This window comes from Haliaeetus albicilla, chromosome 19 (genome assembly GCF_947461875.1).
Source record: "Haliaeetus albicilla chromosome 19, bHalAlb1.1, whole genome shotgun sequence".
NCBI classification, from domain to species: Eukaryota; Metazoa; Chordata; class Aves; order Accipitriformes; family Accipitridae; genus Haliaeetus; species Haliaeetus albicilla.
Window position 1 is genome coordinate 9,081,905 of NC_091501.1, and position 23,363 is coordinate 9,105,267.

General features: G+C 45.5%; 1 protein-coding gene across 3 annotated transcripts; it reads left to right on the forward strand.

The window, feature by feature from the left end:
• Positions 1 to 1,345: 1,345 nt before the first annotated feature.
• On the forward strand, positions 1,346 to 22,735 carry LOC104310931 (single-stranded DNA-binding protein, mitochondrial). Of its 3 annotated transcripts, XM_069807554.1 has the most exons (16): positions 3,030 to 3,377; positions 6,518 to 6,717; positions 7,603 to 7,651; positions 10,183 to 10,355; positions 11,008 to 11,129; positions 12,418 to 12,564; positions 13,367 to 13,468; positions 13,799 to 13,884; positions 14,785 to 14,955; positions 15,041 to 15,183; positions 17,789 to 17,825; positions 19,006 to 19,075; positions 20,048 to 20,188; positions 20,853 to 20,940; positions 21,164 to 21,252; positions 22,561 to 22,735. In XM_069807554.1, exons 1-16 carry the CDS (start codon positions 3,045 to 3,047, stop codon positions 22,605 to 22,607), a joined length of 1,998 nt encoding a protein of 665 aa, XP_069663655.1. In that variant the 5' UTR covers positions 3,030 to 3,044; the 3' UTR covers positions 22,608 to 22,735. The 3 variants fall into 3 exon arrangements, with proteins under 3 accessions (XP_069663653.1, XP_069663655.1, XP_069663654.1); XM_069807552.1 differs by lacking the exons at positions 17,789 to 17,825; positions 19,006 to 19,075; positions 20,048 to 20,188; ... (1 more) ...; positions 21,164 to 21,252; positions 22,561 to 22,735 and adding an exon at positions 16,080 to 17,416 and having other exon boundaries at positions 1,346 to 3,377; XM_069807553.1 differs by lacking the exons at positions 3,030 to 3,377; positions 6,518 to 6,717; positions 7,603 to 7,651; ... (5 more) ...; positions 14,785 to 14,955; positions 15,041 to 15,183 and adding an exon at positions 17,633 to 17,703.
• The last annotated feature ends 628 nt before the right edge of the window (positions 22,736 to 23,363 follow it).

A 23,363-nucleotide genomic window follows, 5' to 3' on the forward strand; every position in this document is an offset into this window, starting at 1 on the left:
CTTTTGCTGGGAGCTTCATTTCAGACAGCTCCGAGTGGGCATTTTGTTTCACAAAGCCCATGCACAAGTTTACTTTGCAGAGCTATAAACCGCAGTAGGTGGTGTTTAGCAGATGGAGTTTTTCGTGGAAGGTGACTGGTAAAGAAAAAAAAAAAACAAACCCTACACAATATTTTGTTACCGTATAAAGAAAAGCCAGATTCTGCAAATACTTGGCCACATGCTTCACTTTGTATAAACAGTGCCAAGCTTCATTTTGATGAATATTTTTTTGCCTGTCGGTGATGCTAAAGTGACAGCTCGTTTCTCTCCTCTCCCTCATCCCCACAGTGGTGCTGGCAAGAATGTCAGTCTGTCCCCCAGCGATCCAGGCAGGGAAAACAAATCCCAAATAAAAATTCCTCCATGACCCGCATGGGCTATTTGCGGTGTAGAGCCACTCCTGGTCCCCTTTGCTGTGTGGTTGCACCAGCGTCACCCTACCACAAAGGAGGGGACGCAGCGGGGAGAGCAGCCAGTGACGGGGAGCAGAGGCTGCCAGCGCTGGCTCCGAGATAGGTGAAATGTCATCACCCCCCGAGCTCTTGGCTTTTGGTGAAAAAGCCCTCGTGGGACAAGAGACCTGGTGGCACCAGAGGTATTTACACTGCTTTGGCCAGCAGTCTGGGCCTGCTGAGGGCACACCGCTTGTTGGATATGTGCAAAAACCAAAGGCCACATTTTCTAATTTATTATTTCACCAAAATTTAAAAGACCTAGGCCAGGAGAGAATATGACCCTTTTACGAGGAAAAAGTCTCCTTCAAAGGAAAATGAGCACATTTTCCGTCCAACTGAGGGCTAAGAAAATTGTCGTCAGGTCTTTGAGTAACCCTCCAGAAAAATATGAAATGAAAATATTCTAGTTAGAAGGTGCAAGATGAACAAGTTGGGCCTTCTTTACAGAGCAAGTCCAACTTTTCTCCATTACATATCACACTCCTCCTTAGAAAAACAGATACTGCTTATAAACCCTGAGGAAAAAAAAAAGTGTTTCAGATGGGTTTGAAGACTGTGATCTGAAGGAGTTTCATTGCTGGGTTATTAATCAAAATGTAGTTATGGGGATTAAAAGTATTATTTCTTCAGATTTAAAATAAAATATTCCTATCCAAGGCTCCAAGTACCAAACATCTGATTAATACAGTCAGATCACAGCAGTACTAAAGTAGTCCTGTCATAGGATCTCAGCTGGCCAGATGCTGCAGAGACAGCTTTTCATAGCAAAAAGCAGCCAGTGCTGGCACTCCCAGGCTTTTGGACCTCACTCAAGGTAAGGCGCAGGGACACCTTGAGTTGCAGGGGAAGGGAGTCTGCACGGCAGCAACAGGCTCTGTGCCTGGAAGAAACGCTACAACTTCTGCTCCAGATGCAGCAGTAAAACTAATACTGGGTTCCCGGCATGTCCTCCTAATACAGCTTAGGTGGCCTGGATCAAATGAATTGCTAGTCACGGTCTTAACAGGCAGCTTCAGAGACCCATATGGCCACACTTTTCATTCAAAGACCAGGTTAGGAGGACTGAGTGACCTCAGATCAACATGCCCCTTTATTTCCTGGTGGGAATTCCCCTTGACACGTGCACGGGAAAGCACACAATGGTCTGACAAACCCCCATCTCCTCTGCGCTGCTGCCACGTCCAATTTCTGCATGTCCTTCTAGCATCTCCTTCTAGCGTCTCCTCGATGCTAAGAAAAAAGTTGCCATAACCTCATTCCCAGTTAGTTAAAGCTCACTCTGGTCCCTCTTTGAAATGCAGGCTCACAAAGGCACAGAAAGATCCCTGTTTTTTACAGAAAGGTGCAGCAAGAGGAGATATTGACCCACTCCTGGCAAGCTGCAGAGCAACCCTACCTGCGGGGCTGCCTTCACCGAGGCAGCCAGCTTCTCCCTCCACTCCCTTGAAACCTCCAGCTGGGAACCCATACAAAGACCTGTGTATGGTCCCTAACTCTCTCCTGAAGTCTAGCACATTATAAATTAGGCTGCTAACCTCTCCATGCAGGTTGCAACACTTGTCCAAGCTAACACATGTCTAAATGCAAGAAGTGAAATTCAGACTTAAAAGAAGGAAGCACAGGGCACCATCACCACAAGCCTAATCACTTATACAAGTAAAGCCCACAAAGACTGTATCTCTGATGGGATTAGCATGGAGCAGACTGGCTGTCAGCAAACATCACCTCCCCGTAGGCCCTGAGAAGCTGGAGGAGGGAAGAGCGTGCAGAAGCAAGGAGATGACTCAGATGGAGCCCTTGCTCCCTGCAAAGCTGGTTACAGGCACAGCAAATCCCCATCCACAGCAAAATCCCTCAGCCACCAGCTTTCCCAGGCACAGGCAACTGTGCACAGGTGTTGCCAAGCTCCAGATGTTTCCCATTAGCAATGGCCCAGGTGTGTGGGGTGGTTATAAATGTGCCAGAGCAGAAGGGCTGTCTGTAGGCTATCTGGTAACTGCTTGGGGTATCCTCTGCTTTTATGGCTGTATGTAGCATGGGTTCTTTTTCTCTGGTTGAGGAATTTGAGGTAGAAAAGGATGAGGGGAGGGCTGGTGGGTGTTGCTCTTTAGGATTTGATTGCTCTGTTTCTATGTGTGATGGCAGGAGTGGATGAAGTACTGGTGAGTGGGGAAGTTGCCTTGGAGGCTTACTGGGAAAGGCAGTGACTTCTGAATTGTATCTATCTGACTTGCACCAACAAGGTGAAAAGCAGACACTCTTGTTGTTACACGAATGCTAACTGAATGGATTTCTGTTTGCTAATTCTGGGGCACTCTTCCTTAACCAATGCTGTCAAATGACATCTATGAGTGATCAAGGTTTCTCTGTATGTGGGATTGGGGTGGGGGAGTGCATGTGGTGAGTAAAACTAATGCTTTTCATAAGGCAAGGAAGAGGAGGGTTAATGTGCTTGTGTAAATAATGCTATCTTCATCTCCCTCTGCCCATCTGCCCCTAACAAAGCAGGCCAATATCAGCTATACCTCTTCTGTTTCATATGGTGAAATGGATGACTGGGACAACAGCAATGAATTTGTTCAGCGACTGGATTTTTCCAGTTGTGGTGAAGAGAGTGAAGACAGAAGTGTAAGTGAGGAGGACATCCTGAGCTCGAGCCCCCCCAGGAGCTACGAGTTCCAGAAGAGTCAAGGGAGCAGTCCTCTGCCAGCAACCCCTCAGAGAGAGTTCAGTGAGATTTTCCTGAGCAGAACAAAAGCCTTGATGAGTCCTACCCTGAAGCCTTCCCCAGCCATGAGCAAGAGCCAGGGCAATGCCGAGACACCACTGCACATCTCCTGGAAAAAGCTGCAGCTGTGTGACACCCCGCACACTCCCAAGGTAATGGCATGTATCAACTCTGTGTCTGAGCAGGCAAGGTCTGCAGCATCGCTGGGGCATCGATGCATGGGTAGTGAGGGATCTGTTGCTAGCCCTGTGGAAAGCATTTTTTCAATGTTACTGTTGCTAGCTTTCTACTCTTCACTTAGAAACCTGGACCACCAGCTCCTTAGCTTACGGAAGGGTTATCCTGTGGGTGTGAATAGAAACCTGTGCGTGGGAGCAAGCGTCTTGACTCTTTCCAAGCTGTTGTTAAAACGAATTACTTGGCGTTGGGTCAGTCTGACTTAAAAAAAGCCCAAGCAACTATGTGCCTTGGCTGCCCATGTGCCACTCACACTTTGCTTCAGGGAGTGGACATCTGTAGCATCTCTGTAGGAAGTGTGCACGGTGCTCCCAGAGGGATAAATGCATGTCTCCAAGGAGCTTGCCATTCCAGGGGGACCTTGGAGACAGGCAGCTGCCCTGACTGCTCTGTTCAGCACATTTTTGAATGCAAGTGGGTTTTCTCTTGAAAGAGAAAGGTGGAAATGGCGTTGTGGCTGGGGTATGCTTTGTCTGGCAAGTCTGGATGGCCTCCAATCAGCTTGTTGTCTGGTGATGCTGATGCTCTTTTTGTGCTGTTCAGTGAATTTGGAGAAAGCAGGACTCTATTCTCACGGTAGCAATCCTCTGTGGAAGGGGTCACAAATAAATGTGTGCTTGTGGAGGAAGGTTAGCCTGTATTCCTCTATGTCACTGTCCTAAAATGTAACTTACCTACTGAGTTAGTTTCTTGGGAGAATGATCCCAGCCCCTATCTTCTGTGAAGCTTCTTGTATAGAATATAATACAGCTGCTTTTTGTCTTCTGTAAGCACAAGTGGAGACTTGGTGCCAGTTTCTCTGTTCCTAGGTAACTTCTGTTGTGTGCACTGGCTTCTAGCATTCAAGACTTGCAATGAAATATAGCTCTTTCAGCCCTCTCTCAATATTCCTGCTCTACTGATAGACTGCTCCTTTGCTTAAGTGGAAGAAGAAGGTAGTCCTTTTAGTACTTCTGAGCTAGGGTTTGACTTCTGTCCCTCTCCAGAAACCTGATTATGTGGAGAGAAGGATGATCCTATGGCCACTTATGACAAACTTTGTGGCCATATTTACTGAGGAATGGCCTGTTGCTCCCCAGGGGATAGCAGCTCTAAATGGCATCACTCCAAGAACTTTCTGTAATGACCCTTTATAAGAAATCTCCCTGAATCTCACCTGAAAATGTCAGAGGTCTAGAATCTCTTCCAGATCTGATTGGGCTACTGCTAGTGCAGGGTGCTTTCAGTGTGTGCTCTTGTGTAGATAACATGTTGGCTGGATGTTTTAAGACACGCTGCCTGTGGTTTGTCACCTTGTAGCCCGTGAGCAGCAATTGCACTAGATCAATTTTTCTTTTCCTTTGCTGTCTTCTGGGAGAAAGGTCTTGGTTTCCAAGCATGCCACAAAAGGCGGGCTCTAAAGGGCCTAAATCTGCTTATAAATGAGGCTGTGAGCACTGTTCTTGGAACACTTGAAGGTAAGAGAAAAGGTAAGAGAGCAGAGCCACATCTAACTGCAGACAGATGAGCACTGGAGCCCCAGTTAGGATGCATGGCAGAGGAGGCAGATGACTGCATTTGTAGACTTACCCAGTCCTGGAACAGATTGCTAGAGCTAGTTATGATAGCTGCCTTACACTGTATAGCAGCAGCTAATTTCAGATGATGTTACGGGAGACAAGTCTGCTTGATTATGAAATAGAACCCTAGCAGAGCAGGCGGGAGTTGCATGGATACAACAGCAGGCTGCAGTTGTATTTTAGATCCCTTTCGTGAGTTGTGGCTAGATTAGAACATAGCCACAATTCTACAGAGCTTCTAGGCTGCTGGGTAAATTGGGCTTGGACATATACTGCTTTTAATACATCCATATGCAGAACTTTTTCCATCCAAGAATAAGGAGATGCAGACCAGAGCCTGAGAAAGTGATCAAAAAGCACTTTCAGGGTCATAGTAAACCAGTAGCTGAACTTCAAAGTATGATATAGAAATAGGGATGTCCCAGAAGTAGCTATATCCATGAGTGCAGCATTAGTTAGGTGGATGCAGGATAGTGCATGCAGCTTTAGGGTTTTTATCTTCAAAAGCTTTCAATGAGAAGGGAGGAACTCTAGATATGATCCTGGAGCTACATCTCGTCTTACCTCTTGAGAATGTACTGTTGGATCAAAAAGATATAGAAATATTTTGATCTTCATGACAGGGAGAATTCTGGGTTCTTGAAGGGCTTTTAACTAGAAGAGAGGTATGTTAAAAACCCCTTTAGACCTTACACCACTCTCTTGAAGCTGAAACAAGTCAAAACCAAACTTGTATTTCAAAAAGCTGATGGTTAATGAAAGGGTCAAATCATGGAAAGTAAGTAGATATTTCTGTCTTCAGATCAAGACTGAGTGCTTCTCTGAAGTTATGCTTTACTCAGCTTAAGGTTTTGGAGTAGTAGGTGAAACCCAATGGCCTGTCTTCTGTGGGAAGCTGAACTATAGAAGATCCAGAGGTTCCTTCTGAACTTAAATTTCTGAAACTCTGTTTTTTCTTCTTGAGGAGAACTGTTTTCTGGTCACTTTGCCAGTAGCCATATAAGAATATTTCTACCAACTTCCCCTTTACTAATGCTTCTTATTGCTGGGGAACCAAAAGAAAACTTGGGTGATGTTCTATCTCATGTTCTGACAACCCTGCCCTGACCAACTGATGCAATGGTCCATGCTTGATGGAACTGAGTCTTCCATGTTCATGCAACATATGATGCAATTTCTGTGTCTCTGTAGGTGGAAAATATGAGCAGTTGACTCCTCTTGAGGACTGTGCTTGCCAAATGGCTCCACAGGCCTCACCTAAGCGAGCAGGGAATAGAGTCTGAAAGGGCTTAGTGAAGAACATAGTATTTTGTGGAAGGAGAAGAAAAGTCTCAGGACTAAATTAGGGATGCAGGGTTTTTAATGATTCAGCTGTCCTGGGGAAGCGAGCTCAGTTGTCCTTGATTTGCAGGAGAGCAGAGACTTTATTCTGACATAGCAGCAACAAAAACATTTTGCTGGCTTATTTGCTACTTTTTTTTTTCCTCTCAATACAGAGCCTGTTATCGAAGACAGCTTTTCCTTTGTCTGGGACAAAGGTCCCACCCAAAGGCTTCCGACATCTGAGATTTACTCCTGGTGATGACTCAGATGACTCTGCCCAATCTTCTCATGTCAACATTAATCCCTTTACACCAGAGTCATATCGACAAATGCTCTTTCTTCCTAATGGCAAGCGGAAGACCAGAGAAGAGCTGTAAGTGAACTACTTTTAAATAACAGGCTGGAAGGAGACTGTTTGAAGGAGAGATAAGTAATGATGGAGACATTTAGTACCTGGACTTATTTGCTAACAATGAATCATTCACATTCGTACTATTCATTGGTACAGAGCAAACACTAGCAGACATATGAATTTAATAGAAATATAAATAAAATCAATCATTTCCTTTGTTCAGAAATGTAAGTGGAGGGTCAACAGCTAACCTTAATGCTATGGCTGTAGGAGAAAACTGTACCTCTTTCTTTCTCAACCATGGGTAGAGTGGAGCTTGATTCAGTTATGCACATACCCACAACTTGGAGGAAATGACGTGCATCTTTGCATATAATACAGATTTTAAGATGGGTGCAGGCTACTGCTGACCTGCAAAAGTTCCAGATCTGGTCTGGGTTAACCAAGACACAAACTTAGTCAAATACCTGTGCACTACAGTGACGTTCAACTTCTTTCACAGCCCCAACTGTAACAGATGCTCAGGTGGGTATCCCCCTTGAAAGCACAGTGGGGCAGTTCTGTCCTTCACTAGGAGCTTGTTGTGCAAGGTCTTGTCCCATGTAGCTTCACTACTAATAAGATGGCCGGGAGAATGATGCCCCTGAACGATGCTGCTCTGTCCTGTGGACAGTACTGAAGTTGGTACGTGGAGGCTTTCCAAATGGAAACAAAGACTTCCTAGCCTGGAGCTACAGCCTTTAAGGCCTTAACTAGAAACTTGTTGTGTATTAACACTCTAAAAATATGTCTTTAAGCTAGGAAGCAGGGTTTGGAGATTCTTTTGAAAAATGTTTTCATTTCAAATCTCAGTTGGATTGCTGTACTGAAATGATACATCCAGTCTTTCCTAAACTTCCGTTATAGGAGTGATTCTGACCCAAGAAACTGGATAAAACAGGAGATACCTATAAAGGTGAGTGTCTGTGTATTCCACCCCCCCCCCCCCCCCCCCCCCCCGAGAAGATAAGATGCTTGTAAAGATTTGGTGCTTGATGAAATTTGTTCTGCTATTGGAATGTAGATCATGGCATCATGACAGAGGATGAATACCTATGACAGAATAATTCCAAGCTGAATGTTTTATGTTAACATTTGTTTGAGGAAAAACTTGGAAATTATTCCTATCTGTGAAGGAAACTTATACTAAAGCAGATCTGAAACTTTGACAAGTAATCCTAAAACTCACTGATTTTGGTCAGGAGGCCTTTCTAGGTAATGCAGTATAATTTGGGTTTCTCGGGGGGAACTGTATTGCTATATTATTGAGTTGGTGTAAATAGTGACTGTACCTTTGTGGTTTGAAAAAGCAGGTGTATTGCTGTTCCCATGAATCAGTGTACTGAGCATCTTTGGATGTGAATGGAACATGGCTTCTATATTGCAAATAATATATGGACCTGCACTGCAAAAACACAAAGACTGAGCTGAATGTCTCTGATGATGATAAATACTGAGGGCAGAGTTTCAGTTGCAGTAGTCACAATGGCAAACTTCTGAAGCAAGGCAGCAAATTTTGTACTCTCCTTCAGTAGGAAAATGTCCAGCTGGGGGGTGTCTGTGTGTCTTGGGGTCCAAGGGAAGATCCCACCACAGCTTACGTAGCTGCAGGACAGCAAACGCTGTCCTAAACTCAAAAGCAAGTTCTCTTGCTGTTGCCTATGTCTGTGCTTTAGAAAACCTCAGTGGTGGGGTGTGTTGGCCTGGTTGCATGGGGCAGGGTGCGAGGTCTCATGTCCCCCCAGTTGCACTGGGAGAACTGGGCAGCTGGTGTGGGAACCCATGTCTGGTAGCCGCCTTCCTTCTTCCTGGTTTTATCTGGGGGGAAGCTACTCCTCCAGCTGGCTTCTGGAAAGCAAGCCAAGCCTGAATTAAATATCTGCATTCAGATGAGGTAAAAATCTCAATTTTCCTGAGCAGCCCCTGGAAGGAAGTATCTTGTCTTGTGCAAGTAGGTAGAATTGTTCATTGTAATTGTGACACGATTAGGCTTACTGGAAGAGTAATGGTACCCTCTAGCCGAGGAGACTGGTATTGCAGAAAAACTGGTCTCCATGGAAAAACTACAGCTGCAGAGTAAATCTGCTAACAAGTAACATCCGGGGCTGTTGCAATAATAATTGAAAACAATTATTGTGTTCCTTAGAAGAAAGTGTTAAATAACTTGTGACTTACTGAAATATTATTCTGCTCGAGTGCTGATTAGATTATGTAATATAGATATAAAATTGTGTACTAGGAGGTATCTTTATTCCCTGAGCTTTTTAAGGTACTGTAAAATAGAGCTGCCTTATGAAATACCACCTGCTGTGAAGGGCTGCTGTTTCATATAGGCCACATCTTACTGGCTGTGACTTACCCCCACCCTTTAAGGTCATACACTATATACTATAGAAATCACAGCAGAGGTTTCTGTGGAAACCACTGTGCAACATGAACCACTGTCCCTGTAAGGGATGCAGGAGGATGAAGAAAAATCACGTAGTCAACTCTCTTGTTGTTCACTTCATGCTCCACTGCTTATCTCTTCTTTACTTAACTCCCCTGCCAGTAGGCATCACTCTACAAGCAGTACCAGCAGCTCCTATTTCCCTAGTGACCATTACTGTAGCAATAATGCTGTTCTGGCTGTTCTGCAGGCTTTCAGCCCATTGTGAAAAAGTGTCTCCTGGTGAGAAATCACTGGCAGTACAAACAGATACATTGAGTCCTGCTAATCTGCTGTTACTCAACAGCTGGTGCTTCAAACCTGGTGAGAGCCTGAACTGAGGCAGAATGTCCTTGCTGCAGGCAACCTTAGCTGCCAGAGTAAAGCAGCTCTTACACAGCTGGGACCACATTAAGCCAACACACCAAGCTTCTCTCCTGAGCTCAAAATAGGCAATAGCTCTTATTTAAACACAAGTTCAGTATATAAGTCTGGCTAATTCAGAGGTACTGGGCTTCTACCTACCAAGGAAGGTCTTCTCGAGTCTGCAGTAGCTGGGCCAAAGATAAGTGTTTTGTTGCTGTTGCTGTTCATCCCTGACTGACTCCATCAGCCATTGGTCTAGGAACTGGGCAGGGCTACTGAAAGAAGAGATGTGATGGTAGTAACCCAAGGAGGCTTAGGCACATACAGCCAACTAGACTACAGTTCTCCTTAGCTGCAATTTTTATGGCTAGGAAGTCATGATTTAAAACAAAACAAAAAAAACCCCTTGGCCAAACCAGGCCAAAATGGCCTTTTGTTAGATGGTCAGAAAAAATGCAACACACCTAAGGGAAAGTAGCATTTCAAGAACTGGCAGTGCACCTGCATGCATGTCTGGATGAACATCCAGAATGGGAGAGGGAAAAACATGGGTGCTCTGAGAGCAAGTGCTACACAGCTCTAAAAACATGATGGATGTTATTATCTAAGTCTTTCAACTCATACTTGACTTTGCTGTTTTTGTGACCCTGTAGAGATATCCTCTGAAAGAGAGCAATATGGTTTCCCGCTACAAGAAGGAGTTCCTGGAACTAGAAAAAATTGGTGTGGGGGAATTTGGCTCTGTCTACAAGTGCATCAAACGCCTTGATGGATGTGTTTATGCCATCAAACGTTCCAAAAGGCCTCTGGCAGGATCCTCAGATGAGTGAGTGTGCTAGCTAGAAACTGCCAGTTGAAATGATGGGCATGTTCTTGGGAGGTGTGATGGGGAAGGAGGGAGTGTGGATATAAAGGTGTCTGAGGGGTGGCATGAGCAAAAACTGGCTGCTGTTGCATTCCCAAGTAACAGCTGGGAGAGTGGGGGAAGTTACCACTTTAGGACTATCAGATATAAACATCTGAGAAAGGGAAGAAGCCACATGCATTGCAAAGTGAGATGACAGCTTACCTGAACTCCTTGGGTCCATGCAGCCAGTCTCTTTAAAATAATAACTGTCTAATAGTTCATTTGTGGTGTGTCCCTGCCCTGCTGTATGGCCAGCACCGCTCATATCTGTATTGACCAGCTAGTGTTGTCCAGCATGCTAAAGCAAAGCCTTTGAAGCTGCCTTTGCCTCTTTAACAAAAGACTTGCTTAGTGATTTTTTTTTTTGACAGCTGCTCAGCACATTTGAGCAAGGCCAGGTTTTGCTTCAGCAGCTGTGAGAGTCAGTCTGTCTGCCAAAACCCAAAAGAAAGGCCTAAACACCTCTGCTTTCCCTTTCTCAAGCCAGGGTGCAAACCAGGGCTCCTCTCGTGGTTCCAAGCAGGACCCTGGCACCCTGTCACCACTGCTTTTTCTGTGTGCGCTTCTCTAGGCAGCTGGCACTGCGTGAGGTTTATGCTCACGCTGTCCTCGGACACCACCCCCATGTTGTGCGCTACTACTCAGCGTGGGCGGAGGATGACCACATGATTATCCAGAATGAATACTGCAATGGTAAGAGCTGTGACGTTGTTAAAGGCTGAGATCTTGGGATGGGTGCAGTTACCTTCTTTTGTACTGAAATATGGGACATTTTGGCTTACAACGAAGCAAACTTCACTGGGGCTGCTGTTCCATGGATAATCAAGTAAGGGCTTTTAATATTTAGACAAAGCTCTGAATGGTGCCAATGTATTACCAGTAGTCAATACCCTCTAATTTGTGGAATTTTAAAACTGTTCCTCTGCTTTGGCTGGCCTGGAAAAGTATTCCCCATGCTGATGCTTAGAGCTGTATCTGGGACTGCCCAAGGAAAACCTGATATGAGTGACTCAAGAGCAGCTAACTTGAAGTGCCATGTATCTTGGAAACAAACCCTTCTTAATGAAGGGGAGTAGTGATTTGGGGAGTGGCTACCTGGTTGAGATGAAGGCACCTTGCATCTTGGCTAGAAGAAAGGGCTCAATAGCTGCAGAGAAACAGAGCTAAATAGTGAGGTAAACTGTAAATGGGGTGCTGCAGGCAGGGTGGTACACTCTTACTTGTGTTTGTCCTTGGCCACACCACTGTTTGGGAGACATTGGAAAAGACACCTCTGGCTACCAGAGTTGCTGAAGGCAAATACGTAGCTCTCATCTTTCAATTGTTCCTGCAGTCTTGGGCCTCAATGATGAGTGGTGATAGCTGTTTGGAGTAATGACTTCAAATCTGGTGGAGGTAACTGTGAGATGTGGTGATCATTGCTGCAGCATTGACGCATTTCTTGCGTTCTAGTGGATGAACATCTGAGACTAAAGTAGAAGTGGTGAAAAACAGGCTGATGGGTAGAGAGGCCATGGTATTTGCTAGTCCTGAAATAGCTGGAGTGCCTTAATGGAGACCCACAAAACTCTGTTTCTGTGTCAAATGTTACATTCTTTGATCAAAAGTCTGCTAGTGGGAGCTTAATTTCCTGGGTCCAACATTCATATACCTGCTTTCTGCCTGTAAGCATGGCAAAAGTAATTATTCTACTGTTCAGTTGCAGCAGCATTGCCACCAGGTCAGTCCTTCTGGTGCTGTAAGTAGAACTGCAGTTGCTCAGTCTTTGGCAAGCAGGAGGCAGGGTGCTCTGAGGCAGTGGAAAGGCTGAAGCCAAATGGTGATGTCCAGATCTGACCACTAGGGCATATATAGCTGGTCTGGTTGGGGTTTGTCACTAGCAAGCCTGCAAGTGCTCGGCACAATAGTTTCTACTAAGCTATTTCAAACATGCTGCTCTGTAAAATCTTTGCCAGGTCTCAGACTGACTGTTTTCACCTAGGTGGGAGTCTCCAAGACATGCTGTTGGAAAATGCAAAGCTTGGCCAGTATTTCCCAGAAGCAGAGCTGAAAGAAATATTGTTGCAAGTCTCCATGGGGCTAAAATACATCCACAACTCTGGCCTTGTGCACCTGGATATCAAACCTAGTATGTATAGTGCTCTCTTCCTTTGTCGAGGGTCCTCCAAGTGACCCTCCAGAGGTAGGACCTGTGATAGGTCCTACTGACTGGACCTATTACATTGCTTCAAAGGAAAGAGGATCTTGCCCTAAAAGGTGAATGTCTTGGGTTTGGGGTTTTTTTTTTCAGTCTTGCCACTGCTGCTGCTCTAAACCTGAGCCTTCTCTGATAGTTGGCAGCATTTTACTTTTGTCTCAGGATCTTCATAATCCTGGCTCATGGGAGTCACTTTCCTACTGGTGGAGCAAGTAGGGCTGCTAATGTGGATGGGGACTTCCTTATTTACTGCTGTTTTGTTGCACAACACTTGACCTTTGAATATGAGAGCTGGAGTGAGAAGTGAATATTTATTGTACCTACCCTGAGGGATTAAGTTCCTGCAAAAGATAGTAATGAGCTTTCCTCTCTGCAGCTGAAGATGGGCACCTCCAGGGCAATGCTCCCCTGCCCAGACACATAGTTATCTCCTTATAGTGGGGCTCCTCTTTCCTGCTGAAATCATGCTTCTAGCTTGGGAAGCAGAGGGAGGGGCAGAAAAGTTGATTACACTGGGATATTAAATGCACAAGATACAACTGTCTTCTATCAGCTGTATTGCTGAATATGTGAGCTGGGCAGAAGGCAGACTAAGGGCGGGGGGGGAGCATGTGCAGAATTTCTCTGGCTGCAAAGCTTAGCTAGCTTGACAGGTGGGACTTCTACAAAGTTGTTGGGCTGCTGCAGTCTGGCTTCTGATACCACACTATTGCTAAACTTCACTGTCTTTCAGGTAATATCTTCATCTGTCACAAGCTGGCAGTTGTGTGCCCTGCTGGGCAGGAAGAGAGTGACAGTGAAGATGAATTATCTTCTGGTGTGGTGTATAAGATTGGTAGGTTTTAGCCACTTTACAACTAGCTTAAGGTTAGGGCTGCTCATTACTGCTTGATATTGCTCTGTCCTGCTGGCTGAAGAGACTTGCATACAAAACTCATGGCATAGTGCTGAATGCCTCTGCTGCTTACCAGAAGTAACTCCTCTAAGGAGACAAGTCCTAGAAAACCAATGTGCTTGTTTCCAAGCCCAGATTCCTGAGTAGGAGCAAGCTTGCTCTCTTAACCAGTATTTCCTGATTGCTGTGTTGGTGCCTATAAAATGCAGGCTTTTATTGATTGGGGACATCTACATCAGTTTGCTCCATTAATTGCTCATTCTTTCTCAGGTGACCTTGGCCATGTGACATCAATAACAAACCCCCAGGTGGAGGAAGGAGACAGACGTTTTTTGGCCAACGAGATTTTGCAAGAGGTACAGCTGCTGGTGGGGCAGTGGGGAGAACAGGGTGGTGAGCAAGTGGGGGGAGATCAGCTGCAGTGAAATCATTAGTCTGGCATATTCTTTGCCTTATCTCCTCTTTCTTGTGTCTGGTCTGGCTGTGAAATCAGCGAAGTTAACACTTCATTAAGAATAGTATATGTATGGGTCTTGTCATGTTAAATATTTAATATACTTCATAAGTAACTTTGTCATTGGATTATTGCAACTGTTCTACCTGTGAGGGATGAGGCAACAAAACCTTTATCCGTTTGGAGACATTTCATTTACACACCCGGCTGAGATTAAACTGCTGGATGTGATTACTGAGGAATATATGCACCCAGACAAATGCCTGGTACAACAAGCACTGATCAGGTAGTGTGGAGAGGTGGGAGGCACAACACACCTCTTAAACTGGCTGCAGTTTTGTCACTCTGGCCAGTGAACAAAAAGGGAATTGGTATGTAACAACCAGCTTGGGTATGTTCATCAACTCAGTTATTTAAGTGACAGTATCCTTCTGTGCTGCAAGTGGATTTAGGAACTGTTGGGTCAATATATCACATGCAGTCTTTAGTTTGAGTTGGCAATGGCTAGCTTATTGCCCTGTGGTGAATGCTGGAGGCACTTGTTAGGCTGTCCTCTGGATGTGCTGCGATGATCCTAATGTGGGCTGTAAGCTCCTCATGACTGGGTGAAAGCCAGTGTGCTATCAGTTACCAATACTACCTATCACTGGTTTTATCCTAAAGAGGAGAAAACAGCTAATGGGGATGGTGAAGGCGGTGTCATAAATATACTTGTTCAGCTGTTTCTTTCTGAGCTGGTATCCCAACCCACCTTTGTTCAGTATAGTAAGATATTCCCTAACTGTTTATCTTCTCTCTGCAGCAATACTACTGTTTGCCGAAAGCAGACATCTTTGCCCTGGCACTCACAGTAGCTCTAGCCGCTGGTGCGGCACCACTGCCTCACAACGGGGCCATGTGGCACAACATCCGCAAAGGCAATATCCCACCGATCCCCCAGAAGCTTTCTCATTGCTTTCTTGAACTCCTCCAGGTAAGGAAGTAATCTTGACAGGATGGAGGCTTTTCCAATTGCATCTGACAGAGTGTGTTAAACCTTGAACTCCTTTGCCTTCTAGCTCATGGTCCATCCTGACCCAGTGGAAAGACCTTCTGCCACAGCTCTTACGAAGCATCCAGTTCTCCGTCCTTCATGTGGAAAAGCTGTGCAGCTCCAGAAGCAGCTAAAAGTGGAGAAGTGCAAGACTGCCATGCTGGAAAGGTAGGGGTGGCTTTGGCATGAAGGGGAGAAGATATGGGCACCACAAGTGCTGGTGACCAGGCTTGAATGTAGGATGGTAGTGTTGGGAGACACAATGTGCAGAAATACCCAGTCAGCTCCTGTGCCTGGAGCTTGGGACTTGCAGTGCCTAAGCAGCTGTGGTTCACTTCTGGCTTTGAGGAGCTGGCTAAATTAGAGTAGTCAGCTTGCATGCTTACTGCAACCACTGGTGGTGGAAAATAATGATACAGTATGCAGCTAGTGGGCAGATGAGGAATTGATACTGCACTGAGAGAGTGGTCTAGCACAGAAAGAAGAGAAATATCAGGTGGTGGCGGACATCCTCTTTCCCCTTGCTCCCTCTCGCTGCTGTTGGCAGTAATGTTTTGAGGTGCTGGGATCTAGGAACTGCCTCACCACCCCTCTTAGTGCAATAGTCTGCTGGGGAATAGGTTTTCCATGTAGACAGGAGAGCATATGCACTGGGAGAGCAGCAAGCATCAGGAGAAAAAAGGCAATGAAAAAGAAGCATGTGCCTTTATTAGGTATTTGTGCTGCACAAGATGGCACTGATCTAAGTTCCACCTTTCACAAATATCTGAAACAATGGGAGAAAAATTGAGCTAGAGACTCTTCATACTGGTGCCAGTGTGTTGCTGATGTGATGCATAGCTTTCTTTTGGTAAACCTTCAAAGCTGATCCGTTCTGAAGTCTAGAGATACCTACAGTAAGCTTCATGTCACCCTCTGGGGTGAAAAGTCACCACTCTCCAGCAATGCTGGGGTACTGCAGTAACCCTCTTGTGCAAGATTGTTCGTGGTGTTCTTCTGTAGCTGATGGGGATTCATGCATGATGTGGTTTTCCTCTCCTCTTCCTTCCATGTCCCCCCTGCAGGGAACTTAAAGCAGCCCGCCTTGCCCAGACCCTCATGAAGAACCAGCCCTTAGGAAGTGCCAAGTTGCAAGAGTCTGAAACATCTTCTAAGCAGAACAGCAAGCGCTTGGTGGGAGGGAAGAGCTGTCGCTCATTTAGCTTTACTTTGGGTTACTGAACTTCTGTGTTGTCCAAAAAGCTCTGGCTGCTGAATGGCCCTGTGAAAGCAGAGGGCGTGCACACGCCAATGCCCCATGTTAGCTCTCCCTGTCACGGTTTTTGGTTCCCTCATTAGTTATGGTGAGATGTTGGCTGATGGAAGAATGTCTATCTGACAAGTGTCAGCTCATGGGATTTAAGATTATTGTCCTCAGTCTTTTACCTGTTTAATTTCTTGCGTAACTGGTCTTGGTCTAGACTCAGAATAGCTTTGCCATACAAGGGAAAGGTTGGCATTTCCTTGCTTTGCTCTTTGTCTAGTTGGGCCCTGTTATTGATGATGTTTTTGTGGTCTTAATGCTCTGGCCACCTGTGTATCTTTAGAGGGGAGATAGTGGCTGTACATGGAGACAGCATCTACAGCTGGGTCCTCCTAGAAGTGAGGAGGAGGAGACTATGGTAGACGGTTTTAACTACACATCAGGAGACAGACTGGTTATGTAGCAGTCCTAGTGGACTTGGGATGCAATTGGAGTGGCATTTCACTGGGGGGGACACAAAGAATAAAAGGAAACACTTTGAGTTAAGGGGGGCCTTACTTGTGGAAGTTGAAGGAAAACTTCCCCTCCCTTAACTTCCAGCGACAAGCATGGTATCGTGTAACTGATGTGGTCAAGCTCTTGCAGACTAGTCCCCAGTGCCTGACTTGTTCTATATCAATGATCGGCAAGGACTCCTTGCTTAAAGTGGGGGGAATGACTGCGGTGTGCTGGCAGGTGGGTCTGTGTACCTGGTTCCCTTCCACTACCTTACACGTGGTGCAACCGCCTGCCTGCAGACTGCGGCCTGTCAGCAACGGTGAGGGAAATCATATGGGGGGGGGGGGCTTCTGAGGCCTTGTCAGCTCTCTGGAGTTGCCCATGTAAAGTGTGTATGTATTTAATATTTGTTAAATCTCATCCCCCTGCTTACTGTAACTTTGAGTCCTTGCTGGCTGCGTGTCTCGCTGTGGTAGCTGGAGTGCTGTTAGGCGGGAGAGCGTGGAGTTGGTAACTCGGTTATTTTCGGATTTTTACTGAAGCTTGTTCTCAGGTGTTGGACAGTGCTGGCTTTTTAAACTGTTAGATCCTACCCTTTAAGAAGCGAAACGTGCAATAAAGATTTTAATCTTTTTTTACCGACGACGGCGTGACTTTTTCCTTTTTCCTCTGGGCCTCCGGGAGATCTCAGTCACCCGTGGGCGGAGGGGTGGCCGGGGGCAGCCCCCCCCGCCCTTTTGCCTCCCCTCAAGGCCGCGCCGTTCCCGCCCGTTGCCAGAGGGGCCGAGGAGCCGCTGCCGGAGCCGCTGCCCTCTCCTCTCCCTCACGGACCCCCGCAGCACGGCCGGCGGGGGAAGAGGGGTCGCGTTTCCGCCCGGACCCTCTTTGACCCGGCCCCGGCCGTTCCCTTCCGGTTCCGGCGGGCTGCGGGCGCTGAGGCGGGAGAGGTGCGGAGGGCGCGGGCGTCGGGGGTGTTGGCGGCGGGACGGGGCTCCCTTCGGCGCTGCTTCAGCCCTGCTTTTCCCTCCGCAGGCGCGGCGGCGGCATGTGGCGGCGACCGGCGTGGCAGGTAGGGCCGGGCGGAGGGGGGAGGGTGGCGGTTTAAGGGTCCCCTGAGGGAGCGGCGCTCGGGCCTTCGCCCTCCTGGGGCCTGGCGTCCCCGCGGTGCCCCGGCCCGGCCCGCCGCGGGGCTTGCGGTGACTTTCTCCTCACGGAAGGCGGTTTTCGGCGGCGTTACGGCGTGCGGGGCTGACGGAGGGTCTCCGAGCCGCTCGCCTCCGCAGCGCGGGCTGCAGGGGCCGGAGGAGCCTTTGCAGAGCCCGGGCCGTGCTGCCTGCGAGCGGCTCTTCCTACAGCAGCCGGCTGTAGCTGCCGCCGCCGTTACCGCAGCGCTGGAAACGTGGTGTATTGAAAGATCTGGCTTATGTGTGGAACGAGCCTTGGGTGACTTGCATGTACATCAGTGAACTGTAGAGGCACGCCAAAGAACTTCTGTTTTGCGAGTTGCATCTCCTCTGGTTTAGCTCCTCTGTTCAACACAGGACGGTCGGTCTCACCTTCCCTTTAAGTTTTGCAACTGCTTGTTATAAGAGATAATCTCTTCTCCCAGTTCCTGCACACGGACCTCTTATGGAGGTGTTCCTGGGCTTTTTTCTCCTCCCCTCTTCTAGGACATGATATTGGCGAGCCTCAACTCAGTTCCTTTTCTTTTTCTCGCTTGCGTTTAGCTGCAGCATGCAGGTTTTTTGTGGCCTTGACTTGCTGTTTGCTTGGGAGCAAGGGGTCATTAATGCATCATACCGCTTATGGCAGTGGGTAGATGTACATTTTGGGCACATCTTGTTGATCTCCGAAGAGAAGCAGAAAGTTGATGAAACTATCAAAACTGTGTTTGTCTCCAGAAACTGAAGCCCAACCAACTAAATGATCCCTCCACTTCAAATCCCTCCTATTATGTATTACAGAAAAATAGTAGTTACTGCATGTCCCAAAAATAACAGCTGGTGATGTACCTTCAGGCCATGCTTTTTCCTAGGTAGCTTTTTCACCCCAATTTAACCAGATTTCTTTTGAATAATCCCACTAACTTCATTTAGCTGAACAGATTTCTTCCCTCATTCCCCCCATAAGTCAGCGGGAAAGACTGTGCTTGCAAAACCTCTGTAAGCGTTCAGAAAACGAGGTGTAAAAGCATGTGAATGCTGTTCATGCTTTGTGTCTTGCAAACTAACATCTGTCTGTTCCTTCAGGTGCTTCGCCAGCTTCGCCAGTTTGTAAGGCATGAGTCCGATACAGTTAACTCATTGGTACTGGAAAGATGTAAGTAGCTCCTGAGATGAAACTTAGCTGTTACTCTTTGTGGTTTGTAGCTCAGTTTTAGAATGGCTGAAATATGCCAGGGGAGAAACGGGTAGGAGTGGTAGCTCCTGAATGCAGTAACTAAGAATGTGTTGTTTCAAACAAACAGACTCTTAAGTAGCTTCCTGTCTGGTCTTTGTCAGGTTAAGCAGCCCTTAAGGGGGGGAGGGAGAGAAAAAAGCCCTGATGTGGAGTACAACCTGTAAAAGGCAGGTAGTTATGCTTTATCAATGGCAGTGAATTGGGTACGCTGTTGTCGTGTTTTCTAATACCTGTCTTTAGGTGTCTCATGTGCTTGTTTCTCAGAGTCCCATGTGCCTGGGGGACTTGTTTGGGTGCTGCTGCCCCAGCATGATTTGCTCCAGGTGTATGCTTCAAACTTTACCATTCAGTTCATGTGCTCATTGTGCAAGAGTGATGCTTCCCTGATCTCCTCCAGCTGTCCTTCAACAAGGAGAAGGAATAAATTGTGTCCACCTAGTCCTGGTACCTGTGTAAAAACTAGTGACCCTCTAATTCAGAGGATGGGATGTAATAATGCAATTTTGTTGTTTTCAAGATACTGTTTTAAGGCTAAAACAATGCAGTGCTATGGTTTTATCATAATGAAAAAATAGAATTCAAGATATGTAAATGCAGAATAGTCTCAAGTGATATACGGATATGTATGTGAGAAAGATGACAAAGGAACAGAAAGAATAAAGAACGTTTAGCTTTCTAAATGAGCTGCTTTAGTGGTGATAATGATAGTACAGGCACAGTCAACCATCTGCAGGGCCTGAATAAGCCAAAAGTCACAAGAGCTTGAAAAATGGTTAGGAGGTACAGAAAGTCATTGTTCTGGCCCTTGACAAAAGCTGCCGACTTATGACTTGCCATGATTTAGAAGCATCATGATTCATCTGTATATGTATTTATTCTTTCGCGTTTCAGCCATGAATCGTGTGCAGTTACTTGGTCGCGTTGGACAGGACCCTATCATGAGGCAAGTGGATGGAAGAAATCCCGTTACCATATTTTCTCTTGCAACCAATGAGATGTGGCGAACAGGGGATAGTGAGGCAACCCAGGGAGGTAAGTCTGCAGTGAGCAATGTGCTTCTGCCATGTTCCGAGGTCATGTTTGCCTATTCAGTAGCACCATGCTTTGTCTTCAGGCTGCCGTGTAAATCTCTTGGGTGCTGGGAAGTTCCTCTGAGGTCAGTAGAGATGCTGGTGCATTTGTGTGTCTCTTATTGATCCCCAGCAGCATGTACTGAATAGAAATCTGCATGTCAGCCTTCCTCTGGAGGAGAGGAAAGAGCGCTAAGTCAGCAGTTTTTCACTGTTGGGGTTGTAGCAGAGTGTAGCAGATTCCTTACTCTTACTTGTATTCCAAGAGGAGAAAAAAAATTAGAATGATACATTTTCTCCTTGATTTTTCCATCAGTCTGCAGCTACAGATGTCTCTCTTTCTCTAACTTTTGTTTAATGTGGAGTGTGAGAGGAAAAAAATTCTAGTGTGAGCACTGGCTTCCAGGAAAACTGATCTCTTTGTTTGAACTGTGCTTCTGCACGATACTTTCATTTGGACACAGATGAGTGGAACATTGAGTTCTAGTATGGAATGGGAGATTGAGTGCTAGTATACTTCCATTTTCAAATCACTCTTCATAATTTGAGAACACCAACCTGTTGTTCTGAGGCTTACATCAGAAAGAGGATTTGGCATTCAACTTTGTTATTTTTATGCAACTTAGGTGATATCAGCCAGAAGACGACGTGGCACAGGATCTCTGTCTTCAGACCAGGCCTCAGGGATGTTACGTATCAGTATGTGAAGAAGGGGTAAGTGAATAACAAATGTGGTTGAGGATTTAATGCCTTAATAATCAATTGATGTAATAATTATGGTGACCATGAGCTAAAGCAAGATAGAAGTGCCATAAAATAAATTAGCAGACCTGCTACAAACAACAGATGCAAAAGTCTGTGTATTCAAAATCATATATAGAGGAGAAAACAGCAGTACAGTTCTTGGACCAGAACCAAATTCTTTATTTTTTTTCAGTGCTCGAATCTATGTTGAAGGGAAGATAGACTATGGTGAATATACTGATAAAAACAACGTGAGGCGGCAGGCAACAACAATTATAGCAGGTAAGGAACAACATACCAAGGCCTACCTTGCTCCTTTAAAATGGAGAGGGGGTGGAGGACCTTTGAAATAGTGTGGTTTGTCTTCATCTTCAGTACCCACACTTGGGGATTTTGAGAGAACGAATAGGCTGTGTACCACTAGATGTCCTCTGGCACTGCTTATGAAGACACAGAAAATGAGAGCATATAGTTGCAAACTGTTGCATTGTTTGCTCACACAAACCAGTTGGTGCAGGAGGTAGATACTGTGTGTTTTAAGAACACTGGTATGTAGTGCTGCAGGTCAGGGAGATTTCTTCTCTAAGAGTTTGTTTAGCAGCTTTGTCTCAGTTTGGCAGGGAATTTTTTGTTCCTATTCAAGACTGGAGGCTTCAACTTGAAGGACCTCTGTTTGTGAAAGATGTTTTATGTGGCAATAACTTGATGAATTTAGAAAGACCTCAGTCTGGTAGCCAGTAGTGGTAAGAAGAGCACAGAATGGACAGGGAGTAGACTTGTCTCTTGGGTAGAGACAATGAAGAGGAGAACTGGGAAACTCAGCTCTTTCCTTGAGCCTTTAAATAGTGTGAGCATTCTACATGATTGCTGTGGGTAGAGCCACTATTGTGTGGCTTTTGAGGGAGGGCTAAAATAATTGTGTAGTAGAGCAAACATTTCTGTTACATGGGTGTATCTAAAAAACTGGGCCAGAGGAGAAGGAAAAAAAAAAAACCAACCACAATTCTGGATGTTTCTGTTGTGCAGGCTCTTTAAAACAACAGTAATCAGACTTTCGTGTGAACACTTCAGCTAGCAGTGCTATTGGTTGCTGTTGATAAATAGCTGGAGGGGAGAAGCAAATATCTTTTTAATTATTATTTATCTTAATGGTTTCTTCTTCTTGTTCAGTATCCCCAGTCTTAAGATGCTTTAGAAATTACTGAGACTTGATGAAATATGAGCTTCCTGTTGTCCCATAGGCTGATGATGTGGTAGCGCATATTGAAAATGACAAAATAGAAAGGAAATAAGCTGTAGTCAAAGAATTAAACCATTAGTTTGAAATGTTTCTGGTATCTTTGTTCTGCAGCTTTTCATCAGGTTTAGCACCCTTGTTTCATAGTATATATGGTTACCTTCAGTTATCAGCTTTCTGGGGAGATAGAGCAAGAACCTGTATTGGACGCTCTTTTATTTTATGAACTATTCTGTTCCAAAATACATGTCTTTGCAGCTTATTTTAACACAAATAGGTTGTCTTTTTGGGTGTGCTGGCTTGCAACAGGGCAAAACAATCCTGGAGATTAAATTTTCTTTATTTCTTTTCAGATAATGTAATTTTTCTCAGTGATGGTGGTATGAAAGAAAAGGTGTGAAGTCGTTAGTGCTTGGACCCAGGCTATTTCATTCCTTTTGTCTTACAGAGCTTCATAATTCTGTAATCCGTGTATACTGCTGTAGTTTCTTTAAAAAAATAAATAAAATATTTGATATCTGTAGAGTATCTCTGTGTGTTTTGTTTTGTTTTCCTGTGTGCTTTCTCTCTGTTCATCATCATTTGGATTTCTTTCTCTTTTGCTCTTTCTTAAGAGAAAAGGTAACCTAGGCAGCTATATTAATTATTGAGCTGAGGAATATATAAATGGAAGTCACCCTTTGCATCTTCAGCCATTTTCAAACCTTATATCCTTGGCTGCCTTAACAATCTCTCCTTTGTCTTGTGGGGCCTGACAGCTTAATCACCTCTCACTGTTAACAGCTCACTTTCGTTCTATAGGTGTCATTCTCTGTTTTTCCTTAACTAAGTCAGTTAGAGCCCTTGTCCTCAACTGGTGCTCAGCTTGAATTTTCTCTGTCACAGACCCGGAGGAGTCTGTGCATTTCCGTCTCCCCCTCCAGTGATCATAGCATTTGATCAAATCAGGTGTTGTCTTTCACCAAACCCTGTTTGGTCATGTGCTTAGGTCTTCATTATAATGGCATTTGACATATGATGACTTTATGATGACATCAACACCCTAATCCCAGTACCTTGTTAGGGTGCTATGCCTATCGTTTGCCATCAGGAGGAGTTGGAGGAATGACTGCCTTGGCTGTTCCTTTTGAGAGGCCTGCAATAAATAGTGTGTGAA

What these genes read in the sequence shown, in the direction of transcription:
- LOC104310931 (XM_069807554.1), top strand. Translation starts at nt 3,045, where the DNA reads ATGGATGACTGGGACAACAGCAATGAATTTGTTCAGCGACTGGATTTT. An exon ending in GCTTTCTTGAACTCCTCCAG is followed by an intron (nt 14,956 to 15,040) that starts GTAAGGAAGTAA and finishes TTTGCCTTCTAG; the next exon opens with CTCATGGTCCATCCTGACCC. An exon ending in TATCAGTATGTGAAGAAGGG is followed by an intron (nt 20,941 to 21,163) that starts GTAAGTGAATAA and finishes ATTTTTTTTCAG; the next exon opens with TGCTCGAATCTATGTTGAAG.